The sequence below is a fragment of the Amphibalanus amphitrite genome, unplaced genomic scaffold (genome assembly GCF_019059575.1).
Source record: "Amphibalanus amphitrite isolate SeventyFive unplaced genomic scaffold, NRLGWU_Aamphi_draft 000825F_arrow, whole genome shotgun sequence".
Classification (NCBI taxonomy): domain Eukaryota; kingdom Metazoa; phylum Arthropoda; class Thecostraca; order Balanomorpha; family Balanidae; genus Amphibalanus; species Amphibalanus amphitrite.
Window position 1 is genome coordinate 94,741 of NW_024882319.1, and position 18,606 is coordinate 113,346.

The 18,606-nt window shown below is 49.2% G+C and overlaps 1 protein-coding gene across 1 annotated transcript in view; it reads right to left on the minus strand.

Moving 5' to 3' along the window:
• LOC122366692 (sodium channel protein 60E-like) overlaps positions 1–8,976 on the minus strand; it is a gene marked incomplete at its 3' end in the record, with an annotated part of 103,519 nt that extends 94,543 nt beyond the window's left edge. The window contains exon 1 of the mRNA XM_043339207.1: positions 8,547–8,976. Within this exon, the coding sequence (XP_043195142.1) occupies positions 8,547–8,852 (306 nt within the window). The remainder of the gene's footprint in view (positions 1–8,546) is intronic.
• Between the last annotated feature and the right edge of the window lie 9,630 nt (positions 8,977–18,606).

Here is an 18,606-nt window from a genome sequence, read left to right on the forward strand (position 1 = left end):
GTGCTGAGGTCAGGATCGCGACAGACTTCGATAAGGGAAATATAGTATTCTGTTTATGGAGCTGATATCTAACCTTACCGATGCGAAAAAGAAAGTGGCGATGTCTCGGGTCTCCAAATGACGTTAGCTTTTTCTTAGGGCATCCGCAAGTATGATTTTAAGGCACATATGACTCTAAAAAGGTTCCCTTGATAGCCTATTGCCTGGCATGAGACGAAGACATGCGGAGGAATGAGTCGTGAAACAAAAACAAAGATAAGTGCGTCTACACAATGCGCATTTACATTACAAAAACTACAATGTGACATCAGAAACGATCTGTTGGATGCACGCAAACCAGAATTGATGACCAAATTTTGTTGGCGACGCTTTTACATCTCAGATGACACACCGGCACACTTTGATTGTAAATGGAAGCCGATAACACAATTCCCATCATCAGCTTTGTGGAAACGTATCATCTTTCTAATTCTTCTGGCATACTAAAGCCATTAAGAGCTGTTGCGTTAACTGGCCATAACTCAGGTGTAATTAGCGTCACCATTCATCATTGGGTGAGTCCCAATTCAAATCAATTGGCATCTACTTTGTCAGCAACTTTTAAGCATCATTCGATCACAACTAAAAAAGTGCAATTGCTGAGATTTAAAGTCATCCCTCAACCAACTACCAAGTACGTCTCCAGGCAATTATTTGTTTCCTGTAGCTTGAACTACATAGACCCATGTTAGACAAACAATTTTTTTAGCTACATATAGTGTACCTCAAGCATTGAGTTGTATAATCGTCAAATCTGACAAAGATCTTGTGACCTTGTGCTGAGATAATAGTACTGATTACTTTTAACACAGGTGGAATAAAGTAAATTCAAAAGATGAAACAGCAAAAAGTCAAATCAAGACGTAGAATATCCGAGAATTTTCCACCTCCAGTGAATAGCTTGCGCGTCTAAATACGTTCCAAGGAAAATAACATATGAAAAAGATCCTAATCTTTTTCATTATCCCGGCTTATTTCCGGCTCCCTTTCAATTCCGTGGACGTCGTAACGCGTCCCATCCTGTCGCCAATTGACACCAGCGGTGAAGATGTCAGTGGACATCAGCTCTGAGCCAGCACCGGAGAACATCGGTCTCCGCTCCCGTCGCCTATGGAAAACACTCCGCCGTCAATGCGCCGCTTCTGTCAGTGCAAGTATAGAGTGCGTGCGTGGCACTCTGACTTCTGAGAGACAAGAGAGGGGAGAGAGAGAGAGAGAGAGAGAGAGAGAGAGAGAGAGAGAGAGAGAGAGAGAGAGAGAGAGAGAGAGAGAGAGAAAGAGAGAGGGAGGGAGAGGGAGAGGGAGAGGAAGAGGGAGAGGGAGAGGGAGAGAGAGGGAGAGAGAGAGAGAGGAAGAGGAATAGGAAGAGGAAGAGAAAGAGAAAGAGGAAGAGGAAGAGAGATATCGGCGAAGCCGATAGTGAGGAAACAAATATTTCAACTTCTTCAAAAACTCGTGCCCATGGATGAAACGGCCATGATTGGTGGTAGGTTTCAAATAAGTCACTGAAACTCAGTTAATGACAACTGATCGCATGTTTGCTAAACTTCATTGAAGCAAGCCACATGTGGCCCATGTTGGTGTGTAATAGATTGATTATTTGCGCCGGCTATTAATGGAAATCTAATGGATAGCCAAAAGCTTACGCTTGCAGTGCAAACACAAGTCAGTAAACACCAAGCAATACATAAGGACCGCGGCTTTAGACCAATAAGGCAGTGCCGTGCCCGCGACGGTAGAGTAAGAGCCATTCACGCTTAGCGCACCGCTCTTGGACAAAGCCGTAATTACTATGTTCAATCGCTTGGTAAGGGACAGTATGTACATAGATAGTTAATGAGATCATTGTAATCACTATAATCACTGGTCTGAGCACCTTTCCCTTAAAAAACAAAACATAATATGAATCAGCCGGAATCAATCGTCTTACCAATTCACAGCCTCTCTTCTTTAGCCACAGAAAAAGTTGCGAAACATCAACATTTCGCCGCCATGTATATGCTTCACCATAAATATTTTTCCATATAGACATCTGATTTCGTGCTCTGCGTTATTGATCAAAAGAAGATAAGTGTGTTTTTCATGCATCCATTTTAGGCTATCAAAACATGCCTGCGCACAAGGCTCGGGGCATAAAACGTCCTCCTCGCCATCTCGGCAACACTTTGCCTGGCGTAAACCAGCGGCAGGGCGCTGTTTACAATGTTTGGTTATGTTGAGTCGGCTGGATTGGATGGCATAACAACTAAGGTTGCGGTGGACGGATACACATTATGTATTGTGCAATATTTATGGTCCTGACCATTTATTAAAAACATTAAGTACTAAATCTAAAATAAGCGGAGAGTTCAAAAGTGCATTAATATCTGAATGACAGGTTTCAAGCTTCACTAAATAAATAAAAAAAAACACACTCATAGCAATAAATTAGGTATGCTTGAAAATAAGGTACGCATCTGTAACCAACAAGTAGCCAGGAAACATGTAACCGCATAAGCCTTTACCAGCAAGGCTATATCATTTTACACCAATAATTGACATTACGCACTGCTCAGCTTGACCTGCATGGTTCTGACCGCCGATATTATAAGATGGGTATAAATGGATGGATTGTCTTTTATATCAAAAAGCAAATGTGATGTTTGCGCTGTAAAGCAATTTATGTCATTAAAACCGTTGTTTTCTGTATTTTTGCTACTAATGCGAAAGCACTACAACCTGTGCTCCGCAATGTTGAGACGAGTGGTGTTTTCATTTGCCTAAATGTCGCTGGCCTGCCTGACCTTTGCCAACAAATTTCGCGTGTTTGCAAGATAAGTAATTAAAAGCGAAACTACAGCCATTTGAAGTGTTTTATTAGTGCATCGCGTATGTGATCATTGGGCCACGTTTCTTGGAAACTATCTCGGTCTGCTCACTTTCAGCCATGCGCTAGTGAGCAGCCGCGTCAGCTCGTTACCACTCATATTTTTTTAGTTAAGTAGCTTACTGTTCACACGCTACCGTAGAGAGATAGGTTGCCCAGCTCGCAACCATTTAGACAGGAATCCTACAAATTCAGGAACTGTCAGGCAAATTTGCATCACAGCATCAGTTGCCCTGGCCCCAGTCAATAAATATAGTGAGAAGAGTGCTACAGCACGTATTGTTCGGGATTGAGCAGTGAGTGGGGTCAACCGACCCAAGGGAGTTGAGCACTGTATTGCATTGTTCGGTATTAAAGGGACCCTCCCACCTTCAAAAAAGTTAATGAATTGGCACGAAAGTGATGTCGCTCGGTTCAGAAAGAGCGAAAACGAATATCTACCAAATTTCATCGAAAAATATTCACCGGTTTTCAAGATATTAGACTTTTACTTTTGTTTACTTTTTGGGATCTCCGCTGTTCCTAGCGACTTTATTTGAAAGTGCGGCATTTGTTGCGCGCAAAGCAGCATATACCACCGCGTGCTACCAAACGTTTTAGTAAAAGATTTAAAAATCGTTAGATCTCCGCTGACGTCACAAATTCTAAGGGGGCATACCAATGCACTAGCCCCTTAGAATCCGAAAACTGCAAGTTTGAAATTCCATATCTCCGAATTAAAGCATTTGTCGATGTTGTGAGTGCCCAAACCGGTATTTGCAGGCCATGGCCACCAATTTGGCTATCTCAACTAAAAACTAATGTTCAGGTGGGAGTGTCCCTTTAAGCAATGAGTGCGGTCAGCCGACCAAGACGAGGTGATCACTGCCGGCAGGTCGGCACCGTTTGAACTCGGCGGGTCAGTCCACATGACAGAGAGATTAACATCAAACAGCCCAACTCACCCAGCGGATGATAAAGGTCAGCAGATCATCGGCAGAAACACGGTCAAATAATGACTCTAAACAGCTGCTGTGATATCATTGAGTTGGTTTTGATCGCCAATGGATAAACACAAAAAGGTAATATCATTTTCATAATTATACTGTTTTACGGAGATTAACCAGCCTTCCAATGATTTTTCCAAAACGTGTCATTGGAAGGGTAACGGATTTTAGGGAGTCATGACCCCTATCTCTTGAGACCACCAGCAAGCTGGAGAAACTAACACTGGATCATTCTTCCTACCACCAGGCCAGTCGATTCTGACTATCAAATATTATTTCCAACTTAAACCACACAAACGGCCCTATGTAGGCTCGCTATGATGCCCAAAACAGCGCAAGAAGCTAGGCTGATGATCCGTTGGCACCCCATTTGCATGGCTGGCCGTCGCTGGGTCGTCCCCGGTGTCATGCCACCCCGGCGATAAAATGGTACGAAACGCCGTTATGAGCTTATAGGACATGAACGGGCTGGCAATGGCCCGTTTTCTTCACAAGACAAAGAAGCCGGACGTTCGGTCACCTGTGGCACGGATCGCCTGAAACTGAGAGCGACAGGAAGCCAGACGACCTCCAGACCAGTGTGACAGATGTCGCCTTTTTCCTTTCTATCGAGTTGATTTGATTCCACCAAATGAGGTGAGACCGCGAAGTCCTAGGTTAAACAAGATGTGCTGCAAGATCCCCGAAGACATTCACCGAACACGATACTAACGATACATGACTGCTCCTCAGTGTCCATTTTAAATACTGATAAACTTCCGACAACATGGCAGAGTTGCAAATGGAACAATCAACGGGGAATCCCTGAACAAGCTCGCACAACACAAAATGTTGAAAAGAAATGAACGTCAAATTGTTCACTTATCAACCAAAGGAGCGGTTGCCGTCAGGTAGCAGCAGAGTTTGGAATCGGAAGGATGCCAGGATTCTAGTCACTCATAAACAGCACCCCAATGTGCGCCACGTCCACGTGCAGCGCGCCAGAAGACGCATAATCGTCGCTACATTTCCGCCAGCACGTACCCAACCCCACAACGGCCATTAGCCAGGCGGTCGCCCAATCCATCATAAAATAACCCGTCAGTTGTAAAAGCGCCCGGCTGACTCACTATACAGGTAAGCACATTCGCTGCAATGGAAGTCAGCGGGCGGACCGCGGCCCGGCAGTTGCAGTAATATGGTACCACCAAGGCCACCAAGCCAGCATCGAACCGGGGTAGAAGCGGCTCGGCCTGGACCCAGCAGGGCGCCGAACGGCCAAGAAAGCAAGTATCGACCGGTGCCGTGACTGTGAGTCTCGCTCAACTGTTTGGCGGCGCCGTCACGTCACGGCATGTCACGTGACGTCACGCTCCTTTTTCCCAGCGGGAGCGGGAGGGAGCATGCAGCCAAGATGGCCGGCGGGTCTGACACAGCCGCATCTGACACGGCGCCGCCCCTCGGGTCTATCCTCCGGGGCAGAGCCGGAATTCGGTGGTTATTTTCCCATCGGGCACTGTCGACCCGGACGCGCGGCGAGCGGCCGCGTCTTCAATTCGTATCGGACACAGCGCCGACCGAATCGTCAGGACCTGGAATGGGTCGGACCGGTGTTGGACAGGGCGGCCGGAATTGCCTGGGGCGCCGGGTACGAGCGCCCTTCTTCTTCTTCTTCTTTTGCACCTCACCCGTCGCCCCCCTAGGGGGACGACGGCGCAGGCGGGTCGACCGGAGGGTCGGTCCGCCCGACAGCCCGGATGAATTCAATCACCAACGGCGCCGGTCCGCCGAGGACGTCCCCCAGGCTCGGGTTGAGTCCCCAGCGGCGGCGCCGCGCAGCCTCGTAGGCCGGACAGTCGGTCAGCAGGTGGGCCGCGCTGTCCGGCTCGCCGCACGCAGGGCAAGCCGCGTCCACCGCCAGGCCTAGGCGGTGGGCGACGTCCCGCGTGAGCGGCGATGCGCCCGTCCGCAGCTGGGAGAGGGTACATGCCTCCCAGCGGGACAGGTCGTTGTGGCCCGGTGTGGGCGCCGGGTGGGGGTGGGACGCTCTTGTTCTCGCGTCGACCATCGTCCCCACCCGGCGCCCGATCGCGCTTCTGGCGCTGGCGAAGTCGATCTGGACGTCCGGCTGCTCCGCAGCGGCCGCTTCTCCGGCCAGCTGGTCGGCGTGTTCGTTTCCGTCCAGGCCAGCATGCCCCGGCACCCACTGGAAGGTGACGGTGTAATATGGTACCACCAAGGCCACCAAGCCAGCATCGAACCGGGGTAGAAGCGGCTCGGCCTGGACCCAGCAGGGCGCCGAACGGCCAAGAAAGCAAGTATCGACCGGTGCCGTGACTGTGAGTCTCGCTCAACTGTTTGGCGGCGCCGTCACGTCACGGCATGTCACGTGACGTCACGCTCCTTTTTCCCAGCGGGAGCGGGAGGGAGCATGCAGCCAAGATGGCCGGCGGGTCTGACACAGCCGCATCTGACACGGCGCCGCCCCTCGGGTCTATCCTCCGGGGCAGAGCCGGAATTCGGTGGTTATTTTCCCATCCCATTTATTTTCCATCCCAATGGTCACTGCGGGAAGCGGCAGCGGACATACAGAGATGTGGAGCCGGAAAGAATCGTCATCGGTGTAAAAACAGGGGCTCTTTTTGGGACGATTTTGCCCCGTACCAGGACCTCACATACACAAATTGCAACGTCCAAGGTGCAGTGCATTGCTTGAAAGTAAAATAATTGTGATGTGATGTTAACAACACTGCAGTACAATCTGCAGTCCATACATGAGTCCGATAATGGCTGTGGGTGTTTCATATTCATACGTAATGCAGGATTACTTGAATGTAGGAGGGTCAGCTTATTGTATGTATTTGGTAGTGCTAGTATAATATAGCATACTTAAAGTATAGTTACAGTATTATATAGTAACTTATTTGGTAGGGCTAGTTTGGTTTCATGTAAACACAAACGTAGATAGGCAAGGTGATCACATGAGACGTTCTAGACTTTGTTTCATACAACTGCATCAATAAAACCAGTGAAAACATCAGTTTCCAACAAGTATAATCAAATTAAAAAGTTTTCGTAAAAGATAAGCAGAAATCGCATGATGCAATTGTAAGTGAGACTAGCTTGAGCTCGCCTCGATGGTGACGCGAAAATACTATCACAAAAAAAAAAAAAATAATGTCACGTCAGGAAGGGACAGATAATGAATGGCAGTTGTACTTTACTTGCTAATGCGATAATGTAGCTCTCCTTTACCGTCATACGTTTCAAATGAAGAAAATGCAACAATGTGTTACGTCCCTAAAGTATTCATTGAACTCCAAAGCGACAACACGAACGTGTTCGGACGTCTTATCGTATTACCGAGTGGCTACATTGCAAAACTGAATTAAATCACCACTCTTCTTTCTACCATAGTGTAGTTAGCATGCCAATAGCCTTTCAAACTCCTTTTCAATTGTCGGAGCATTTTACAAGTTAAATGGACAGATAACCGAAGCCGGAACCACCTAAGCGGGTTTTGCAGCACAGGTTCTAATCTTTACTGCCCAAGAGGGAAATTCCAGGTTCACATCAGAATTTAGAGTCGAGTGTTTAGCATTCCAGTAGCCGGACACGGCCCATTCTGCCCTCTGTTATCACCTGGCTTGTAACGTGACCTCTCCCCCTAATTGTACCCCATACCCGACCTCCACCTCTGACCTCAGGTCGTACCCGTCTCAAGCCCGCTTAGAATATTTCTGACCGCGGGTATACCCGGCTCCGCTCGCCTGAAATATTCCGTTCAACTCTCAAATCCATGCCATTATGGTCATGCATCAAAAGGACGATATAAATACGTAAATAAAAGGAAGCAAGAGATTGCCTACTGATACAACAATAGTCGAGGCAATTGTCGTTGAGTTCAGGAACAGTGCTCAAGACACACTGGAAAGTGAAAGCCTCCATTGGGCCAGCGCCTTCTAACCATGTCGCGTATTTGCCCAGCGCCAACTCACATAGCGTCGGTAAGGCATACAGGGCTCAAAATATAGCGACATCCACGCATTGACTGTCAAACAAGAATAAAAGGGGGCTGATCAATAGGAAATGATTCCCAGAATAAGGCTGACTCTATTACACATACTGATGATATTTGGAAACAGTATGGCATAGGTATGTAATACTGTGCATTTTCTACATTGTTGATGATTTGCCAGGGGATCAAATGATCATTGTGGACTCAGAACAAACTAGCACCGGACAGTTTGTGGAAGAAACCCGGTACCATGACCCCAGGTTTACAAGGTCCATAGATTGAGTTCATAGCTAATTCACTGATGACACAATCAGCATGATTTTCGCTAGGTCATCGATCTTACGGGGCCCAATAAATGAAGATCAACTTGATAAAAGTCATCCACATACTGCTGCAAACTTTGACATGATGCAAATCGTGTAAACAGATCTATCACTATCAAACTCCTTGTCTTTCCTAGTAGAATGTGGAGCTGCCGTGCACTCTGCATTTTCCTGCGACATCAAAGGCAGCGAATGCATAGCATGAAGACGCTGATATCAATTCCTGTGTAAAAGCAGCCTATCTCCACCTGCCACCCCCTGTCTATTCAGACACACTCGCCGGGGTCACTCAGTGTCCCACCCGGCACCCCTCGAGGCCGCCGAGGGCCACTCACCTCCTCGAATATGAACTGGTCGAATTCCTCCAGCGGCCGGCCGTACATGTGAGTCGGGAACGGCGAGAACTTGGTGGGCAGCACAGAGCCATCCTGCAGGCGCGCGTTGCGCCGCGGCAGCACGCCAAAGTGCTTGCGGGCCTCGGCCGTCCTGGTCTCGAGCCGCTCCAGCGAGGCCTGTGTGAAGGGTTTGATGGTTCCCGGCGGCGGCGTGCTGCCGCCGCTGGCCGTGCCGCTGCCGGCGGTGGGCCGCCGGCCGGGCCGGCCGCGGCGCAGCACCCACTGCAGCGGCTTACCGCCGCCCATGGCGGCCCGGCGCACTGACTCCGAGCTGACCGGTCACGGACACTGCCGGCGGCGACTCCCGCTCGGCGGGCGCATGGTGCGACACTGGCGGTCGGCCGCCGCCCGAGCCGGCCGCCCACCGCCCGGGCCGCCGCCGCCGCTGCCGCCGCCCGCCGGTCCCGGCTCCAATCAATGGTCGTGTGCAGCGCCGACCCGGCGCCGCCAGCGCGCACACATTCGCACACAGTCGGACCACAGACGGGCCGCGAGCACGGCGCAGGGTCGAGGGCCTTCTTACGGACTTCAACCAGTCCCAATGGTTTTACAGTGAATCGAATATTGACACGCGAAGTCATGTTTATCTAAAACATTGCCATCCATTTCGTAACAGGTATTGAAAAATGTAAGTAATGTGCTGCACCATCAATTCATTTTCAAACTATGTAGGCAATCATTGCAAGGAGGCTGAAGGACGCAAGATAATCAGGTCCTCAGAAAAAAAACATGACAAACTTGTTTGGAAGTTGATATTTTGGCTAGCATCCTTTATCTTCCATACACGTCGAACTTCCCAAGACTTGGACTTAAGTAGAGTAACGTCAGCATAACATCCTACCCGTTTAAGTACCACTGCACCGGCCGGCCGGTTGTGTCAGTGACGCCCCCGGCATATCTCAGTGGCCCCGAGCATCTCGTCCTTGACCCACGGACCCGAGCAGCAGTTCGAATAGATGTGTCCCCGAACGGTTCAGCTATCGCTGCCAACTGGAAAACCAGCAAACGCCGCAATAGTCGCGTTTACATAGCATTTTTGACGAGGCTCTAGTACGGCGCACGGTAACGCACAAGGTAAGTAGTTACATATTACTTTCGAAGCTGAATATGGGCAATGCCTTTGTTATGCTTCTAAAAGTCAAGTTATGGCTGATACCTACGCCAACTAAATCGAGTTTTGCTATAACTACAAATGTACTGTCGCACTTACAATAACTCCCCCAATCGCCTCGTTGCTGGTGCCCCGTAAGACCACCAAGCATTTCCTATAACCGATTAAAATCATTAATAATTAGGATTACCCGACATGAATAATTCTGCTTTGCCTTTGATTATTTGTATCGCATTCCGACAAAATGTATGACAACTTTTCTACATTGATTAGGTACATAACAACAAATTCGTATAGTATCGCGTCTATATCAAGTTTCTTAATTAGACAAGCCCGAACACAACGTATTACGTGTATTTGCCTTCTCAACTAATTTTTGAACTGCTGGATAAGTTAAATTTGTTGACCCAAAGTTTGTGCCACTAAGGGGAAAACCGGAGAACTTTTCGTCGACGTCTGTTTAGGTTTGCTTTGTGGCCAAATTTATCCAGTGGACAGTGTATCGTCAGGTTCTGCTTGATGTAAGGCCATCCGCCAATATATATTACTGACCGGGCCGACGAAATTATTTGGAAACGAGGTTTGCAAAATTGACGGAGGCCCGAGTGCGGAGCACGAGGGCCGGAGTCAAATTTTGCAAGCCGAGTTTCCAAATAATTTCGTACGGCTGAGGTCAGTAAGATTTTTCCTACATGCCGCATACCTGCCGCATACCTGCTAAGTAGTTTCGACAGGTTTTGGTGACACTTTTATACGATTGTTTTGTCCCTAATTTCCTAACAGTGATTGCGCTACTGCTGTGGATAAAGTTTTAAGGAAAATTTATAGAAGAAAATGCATCAAAACTCCTTGCTTCAAAAAGAATCGCGTCTGAAAACATCAACTCAGAATGGCACAACAAGTGGATATCCAAGGAGCATAATACATGAATGATTTGCCACGACATAAGAACAAGAAGAAAGTATAGTATTCCTAGTGATTAAACGTGAATTTTCCAGTGCTCTTGCAAGAATCTTTGCTTTATTCATGTAATCGTACTTTGTTGATGCCCTATGGCTAGGTAAACTTCGTGAAATACATTATATTTTCCATATTTTACATGTTTGTTTCGAGGAAAGGACTACAAACTTTTGTACAAAATATTTCAAAACCCTTGATGAGCAGAGCAGACATTGTTTACCAAAAAATGTTAGTTTTCTAATTTTACGAGGCAAATACCATGCAATAATTGATGTCAATTATACACTCCCTGTCAATTATGCTTCTGGGCTAATGCGATAAACAATAGTTAAGAGGTCATTGCCCTGGGCAGTAAACCCGGGCAGTAAACTTTTGTTTACTGCCCGGCCTATCAAATAACATGGCATTTTGACACAGACAGTTTCTTGGTCATAGTTTTACTGCCCGGCTCGTGCTGTGCTTAAGACATACCCCGGCATGTAGGAATATTCCTTTGAGAAGGAGGGAGAAACTTGAGCATTGCCTGCCCATCAGAAACTCGTGACTGTTGCCGGATGGCATTGCCTTTCTTCCATGCGCATGGATGCAGGGCTTTTAGCAGCATGCATGCTGCTAAAAGCCCTCAGTGAAAAAAAAATAGACACCTAGGTATTCAGCGAAAAGGGAAGAACATATCTGAAATCGAGCAAATGTATGCAGCATTAGGCATTATATTGTGCTAGTCAAATACCAGCAACAGGATGAGCGCCTGGAAATACCATGCAAATGGTATGCAAATCCAGCTGGTGTGAGAAACTTTCAGCATTAGTCCGAAAGAGCCTTTCTTTAAAACCATTCGTTACAAGTGATTCCCCTGCAGCACCCACATTACAGAACTAGCCAGCCCTACACTGGCGGTCCCAGGGGGGGGGGGGCCACGGGGGCCATGGCCCCCCCTTTGGTGCTGAAAGGTGGGGCCATACTATCTTTTGGCCCCACCTTTCAGATCGAACAAAAGTCCTAGAAAAGCTTTTTGTATGTTTCATTTTCTTTCTTGCGCCATCAAAGGACGTAAATTTCACTCATGAGTGGGCTCAGTTTCGTACTCTGTCAATTTGGCGGTCAGCGTCGCTGGCACCGGTCGAGTGTGGCCGCATCTTACATGGAATATCAGCGTGGGTTTACTTGAGACTCTCGTAGGCCCAGCAATGGCTGGCATGAGACCTCTTCGACAGTGGCGGGTGGGCCCTGCCAAAGGAGCGTGGCTCTAAGACACTAAAGTAAGACCTCATGGGTTGGTGCTGTGCACCTCAGAAGCCCGGTGGTGACGCCGTATGCCGGCTTGGTGAGCGTGGGATCTCCGGGGCCTGCATAGAGTTTGCATTAGCTAGTATGTAATTTCAGAGGCCTGTATGTAATGTGTACACAGTGGCGGTCGCGGGGGGCATCAGGGCCATGCCCTCCCAAGGCACATAAAGGGGGCCATCATATCATTTGCCCCCCCCCCCCCCCCTCAAGCAACCGATGGGCCCCCATAGGTGTATGGGACCCTGGCCCTGATTCGATCGTCACGAGGCTAAAAAAACACGCCCACACCGGTCTTTGAGCGTCCAACACTGACCTCTGAGGGAACTTCAGTGGCGGTCAAGCGCCCACGTTGACCGCTAAGAGCCCACATCGACCTCTGAGGCCCCACATCTGACCTATGAGGACCCCTTACCGGCCTCAGGGGCCCCAACCGGCGTCTGAGGGTCTCACACCGGTCTCTAGTGGCCTTATTGCTGTCTCTGGTGTCCCAAGACGAACATTTAGGTGCCAGTGAGGGCCCCGCATTGGCTGCTGAAGACCCGATGCTGGCCTCTAAGGGCCTGCATTGGCCTCTGAGGAGGGCTCATCTTGGCCTTTGAGGGCCCTCTGCTGGCCTCTGGGTTCCAACGACAGCTCATTCCGGTCTTTTAGGGCCCCACGCTGACCTCTGAGGGCCCCATGTTGGCCTGTAATGAGTAGGACCCACATAAGCCTCCGAGAGCCCAACTCGGTCTCTGATGGTCTCAAACTACTGGCCTTTGTAGTTTGCAGGCCCTGTACTGGTCTCTGAGGGCCCTAAACTGGCCTCTAAGTGAAAACATACATGGGTGGGCTTCTGAAGATCACAGGGCTCACGCAGACTCCTGCACAGCCGTACGTTGGTCCTGATCGAGATTACGTCCTGATGGTCCCGCGCAGATTCCCTCATATTTCGACGTCGGGACCCGATGAGCCGGTGTGGGTCCTGGGGCTGGCAGAGACTGATGAAGTCCTTAGGGCTCAGGGCCAGTCTTTTTAGCAGTAGGACTATAAGGCAGGTTGAGTGAGCCCCAATAGAGCCGCGGCCCTCAGATGCCAATTTTGAAAACCAGGAACCTGTGGGGCCGGGGGTCTCCAGAGGTCGGTGTACCTATTCTCTCCCGCCGCCAAACAACTATATGGGTAAATGTCATAGTCTGAAAATGATCTCTGGGTTTCACATGCTTGTTCAAAGCAAGAGGTATCCGTACTTCTCCGAATTGTTTTATTGTGGTAAGGTCATGAATCCGCGTGCCCGACCTATGCTACACCGATCCGTCGCCATGGTGCAGTGGCCCGACCGGTGGAAACACCGTGGGACGGGAAATGGAACTGGTGCTTTTGCCTTAAATTGAGCTTAAAGATTTCACGCAAGAATGAGGTGAATGAAGCATAAGTAATGCCAACTGCGCGGCGCCTCGTGGACGTAAAAAATTAGCCGATCACCCCCCCCCCCCCCGGTGACTGATAAATGTTATGTCCCGCGAGTGTGACTTTGGCCCCCCCTTTTGCGAGCGGCTGCGACCGCCAGTGCAGCCCTAAAATAATTTTTGAATACCTGAAAAGTCACCTAAATGCTGGAAAGAACAAAATGCAGCAAAAAAAATCATCTGGCAATGCCTTGGGCATCCAGTTGGTATCCATATTGTGTGCTCATAACCCCACACTTCGTTGTATAGCAGCAAAAAAGATAAGAACGTATGTATTTATAAGCCAGGTCGGGGTCCACAACGTTGGCCTAATCTGACCCCAGGAATCACCGTGGTTGATTTCAATTCCGCCGTCCGGCCTGTGGAGATCAGCGTCCCTCCGCGGCCGCTGCTGCTGTCCCCGACTCGGTATCACCCGGGAGCGATCCGGGCCGGCGTGTTTTCAATGCAGTCCGATCGGCGCGGCGGGCCGATGGCCCGCGGCCTGCTCCCATATTGATTACATGCGGCACCGTCGGCACGCCAGCCGCCGATTCCATCTGCAGGTGCGCCCGGCCCGACCGTCTGATGGGCGCTGAGGTGGGGTGATGGGGGGAGGGGGGAAGTGGGGTAGAAGTAGGGAGGGGAGGGGAGGGGATGGTGGTATGGTGTGTGGGGGTATGATGTGTTGGCACTCGTGTGCTGTGTTGTTTATTGCGTGGTGTTTTTGTAATGGTTTTATGTATAGTGCGTGTCCACCTTGCCAGCATGCTATGTGACGAGCTGTTATACAGGGTTCGTCATCACACACAAAGGAAGTGGTAGAGGAAATCTGGGGACTCTTTTGTCGAGGACATTCCGTGGCACAGCTGAGAAACAATACAAACAGCCTGCAGTTCGCATCAAACCTTATTATAATTTATAACTCCTCTCTTGACCTCATAAACTGTATCTTCAAAAAACATACAGTTAAAATACAAAATCAGTGAACATGACTACGGATAATCTCCCGTCAAACTAAGCTTATTGGTCCAGTCTGATATTTTGTTAATGGCCCTTCCTAACTCTACTTGCTCTCCCCATCCTGTTCATGCGTTCTAGCACTACTCTTTTTCTTATACTCTCCATTGCACTCTCACTTTCCTCAATGCAGCGGCTGCAGCGGCCGATCGGTGGCAAGACGCCTGATGTCTGTCAGATTTTCACCAGTGACAGTCAGATGACGGTTCGTCGCCGGCGACGGAGGGGTCGTCGCCGGCCGCGGTCTCGCCGATGATGGGCGTGATCGATGCCTGGCCAGTCGGACCACGCCCGCAGTCGACACCTGCCGACGACGGCCTGTTGACCGAGGACCCGCCGCCGACACCACATCGTCATCGACGCCGTCGTTGATCGTCCGAGGTGATGAACGTAGTCCGACGGTGATTCTGATGAACCGTACGGCGGGAACGGTTATTCCCCGAGCTGATGAACCGCGGCGCTGACGGCGATTCGCCTGAGTGGCGATTTCGACAAGGCCGTTTCGGGGGAAACGGCGGTGGCCCTCGCGGGATATCGTCTCGATCGCTTGGCAACACGGGCACTGCAATTAAGTTTTACGAGGAGGAATCTACGGCCTGTGAGTGAGTGCTGCGTCAAAGGGTACGATGGCGAGCAAATCATTTGGAATACACAAGTTTTGTAACCGTTTTTAAGTAAGAGACAGCCACACTTGCGTGACGCTGTCGTCTTTGCAGTTGTGCACGGCCTACATTAATGCTACTGCTTCCGCATTTTACCCAAAACTCATTCCAACTGGGGAGCCTCCCGGCTCAAATCACAGTGGATGGCGGCGTTGTTTGTTCGATCTAGTCTGGAAAATGGCAAACGCGGCGCGGGCAGGGCTGACGCAGAGATCAACACTAGCACCGCTGGGATTGTCGGCGCACTTTGCATAATAGTCGCACCGTGCCAACACGCAGCGAACGGCGGTCCGTTTGCAGCCCGACTGTGGAATCGGTTTGTAGGCCGACTGTGGAAAACAGGAGGACCGTGTCTGGGCTGTTCCAGCCGTACATAGGTGAAAGAAGATGGCTGTTTTGTATGCGAGCTTCCAAGAGGCTTTATAACGTCAATGTTCTATGCTTACGGTGCTTCATTTATGTATTTATGTTAGGAACAAGAAACATTAAACAATCATGTTTATTCTTTAACAAGATACAGATTGCAACATTCAATTTACAAGATAACCATCTACATGTACTGACAATGCCTACAATCGGAAATGTTACCCTGACCTGCAAGGCATAAAAAGATATCGTCCTCAAACATTGACAGAATTTAATAATGGCTGCATACTGAAAAAGAGGCAGCGCCGACCGCGGACGACAAATATTTGGTCGGTGCGCTGCAGAACACTAACAGGAAACCCGACCAGACATGCTAATTGTTGGCGCGTGCGTGTGCTGGATGGCCTACGTCTCAATGTTGGCCGTGGCGGGTCAGGGACAGCAGTTGTCGACTGCACCCAGTACCCAGCCCACAAGCCCACACAGTCCCACCCCACCCCACCCCGTCCAGGGCGGTCTCAGATGGCCCAGTGTGTGGAGCTGTGTACCGCAGCCACCCCGGTCCCAGGGGACCCTATTATCCCCCTTCCCTCCCTCCCTCCCGGAGCTGAGAGGTTGACCTACAGTGCCACCCCTCCCCTCCCCCTCCGGCCGACAGTCGGTATCGACCTGGGAACCAGGAGGGAGGGAGGGAGGGGGAGTTAACTGTCGGTACGCACCCACCCCCACTCGGCGATTACTGGTGGTGCTGAATTATAACATAAATAAATAATGTAAGGATTATGGCCAGACTCAAAGGACAAAATAAAGGAGATTTACTCTAAAGTTTCTGTGTGTTTCTATACAAAAGATAGCATAGAGCAAAGGTATGTTGCCGCTCTTCATCAGAAAACAGCATTAGGATTAGGTACTAGGTAAGTACTCCCAAAACAAAAACGGGTGACAGTGAACTTTTAATGGGGCATCTACCGAGTTGGTCAACATCGGTCAGTATCATGACACGCTTTGGCACAAGTTGTTGGCCATTTATTTCGCACGGTCAAGTTCATGCAGCTATTCTAAGAAGTCTCCAGGAAATGTTTATTCAATCGACCCCCGAGGTTAGGTCAGGGGTCATATAGACGTTTGAGGTTAGAGAGTTCAGGTACCCTCACTTCGTACAATTGAGTGCCATTGGTACGAGTCTAGAACATAGCCTTTTTGTCGCTTGTGTTGACTAGTACAATTTGAGTGCCAACATATTGGGATCGATTCGGTCTACGAGGGGGTACCCAAAGGCCAAAAGAAACGGGAATTGTTTCATATCTGTTTATTCACTGATCCCTACACATCGTCACTCATGTCATTCTTAAAGTTATCTCCCTGCGAGACAATGCACCTATGCAGACGCGTTTTCCAGCTCTCAAAGCAGCTCTGGAACTCTTGCAAGGCGATGCCTTGCAGAGCCATCGTCGTTTTTGCTTTTACATTATCAAAGTCGTCGAAATGGTTTCCCTTGAGGTCTTTTTCATTCTGGGGACCAGGAAAAGGTCACAGGGTGCCAACTCCGGTGAATAGGGAGGGTGGATCCGTGGGGTCACGCATTTTTTGTCCAAAATTGTCTGACACTCAAGGCGGTGTGCGCTGGCACACTGTCGCGATGAAATCACCACTCCCCGCTTCGCCACCTGTCGGGGAGTTTTCGTCTCACCGTGTTTCACACACGCCGCAGAACGTCCAAGTAAAACGTCTGATTGGCAGTTTGACCAAGGAGGAACAATTTCCTTCGCACACTTCCCTTTGCATCGAAAAAACAAATCAGCATTGTCTTGACATTTGACTTCACTTGGCAAGCTTTTTTGAGGCGCTTTTGGGATAACATTTGACCACTTTTGAAGTGCGAAAATCATTCATATACCCGCGTCTTGCTCACGGTTGGTTGGTCGAAATGGTTTCCCTTGAGGTCTTTTTCATTCTGGGGACCAGGAAAAGGTCACAGGGTGCCAACTCCGGTGAATAGGGAGGGTGGATCCGTGGGGTCACGCATTTTTTGTCCAAAATTGTCTGACACTCAAGGCGGTGTGCGCTGGCACACTGTCGCGATGAAATCACCACTCCCCGCTTCGCCACCTGTCGGGGAGTTTTCGTCTCACCGTGTTTCACACACGCCGCAGAACGTCCAAGTAAAACGTCTGATTGGCAGTTTGACCAAGGAGGAACAATTTCCTTCGCACACTTCCCTTTGCATCGAAAAAACAAATCAGCATTGTCTTGACATTTGACTTCACTTGGCAAGCTTTTTTGGGGCGCTTTTGGGATAACATTTGACCACTTTTGAAGTGCGAAAATCATTCATATACCCGCGTCTTGCTCACGGCAGCATATTTGTATGCTACCTGAAGCATTGGAACCGTTTCAGTCGCGGACTTCCCCAGCAGGAAACAAACTTTCACAGATGCACGTTGTTGCTCAGTTCCGCTATGCATAAAAAAACGACGGATCGGGCGGGAGTGCTTCAATAAATACGTGTGCCACGCGGCCGCACCTCTTTATTTCGTCACCTCACGGTGCAGACTAGGTCCCAGGGGCCAGACTGGTTTGCCCCTAGCAGGGCAATGCCGAGCTGCAACTGGCTTGGCCTACAGAGAACGATTCCCGTTACTTTTGGGTACCCCCTCGTATTTCCCGATAGATCGGCGTGGGTCGCGAAAGGACAAGAGGGCGGAATAATTGTTTGGGGCTAATTGTTTGTTTTATTATATTTATAAAGACAAGACAATTTCTCCTGTAATGGTAACACAAAGGTTGGAGTCGGAGGGGTACCAATGCTGGAAATATTTAGAACATTTTATAAATTGTATAAGCTTTCCTTAATCGGAAAAGAAAACAATGAACTAGCCACAATGCATATACGAAAAATTGTATAATATTGTACGTACGAATTGTACGTACAATAAAAATAGAAAGGACAAGCGGCTGCGCCACTTGCTTTGCTGCGTGGTAGAAAAAATTGCAGCACCAGCCAATTTGCTTTCGAATGGTGTTTGTTTCATGTCGATGTGTCGTCTAGAAGCATAGATATGGACGGAAATGTGAAGAGACTTTAAAAAAAGAACTGTTCTGAGGGCGTTGTTGGATGAAATCTGGGTGATACGGGGTCAAGACGGGTCAAAGGGGTCAGCCCCGGT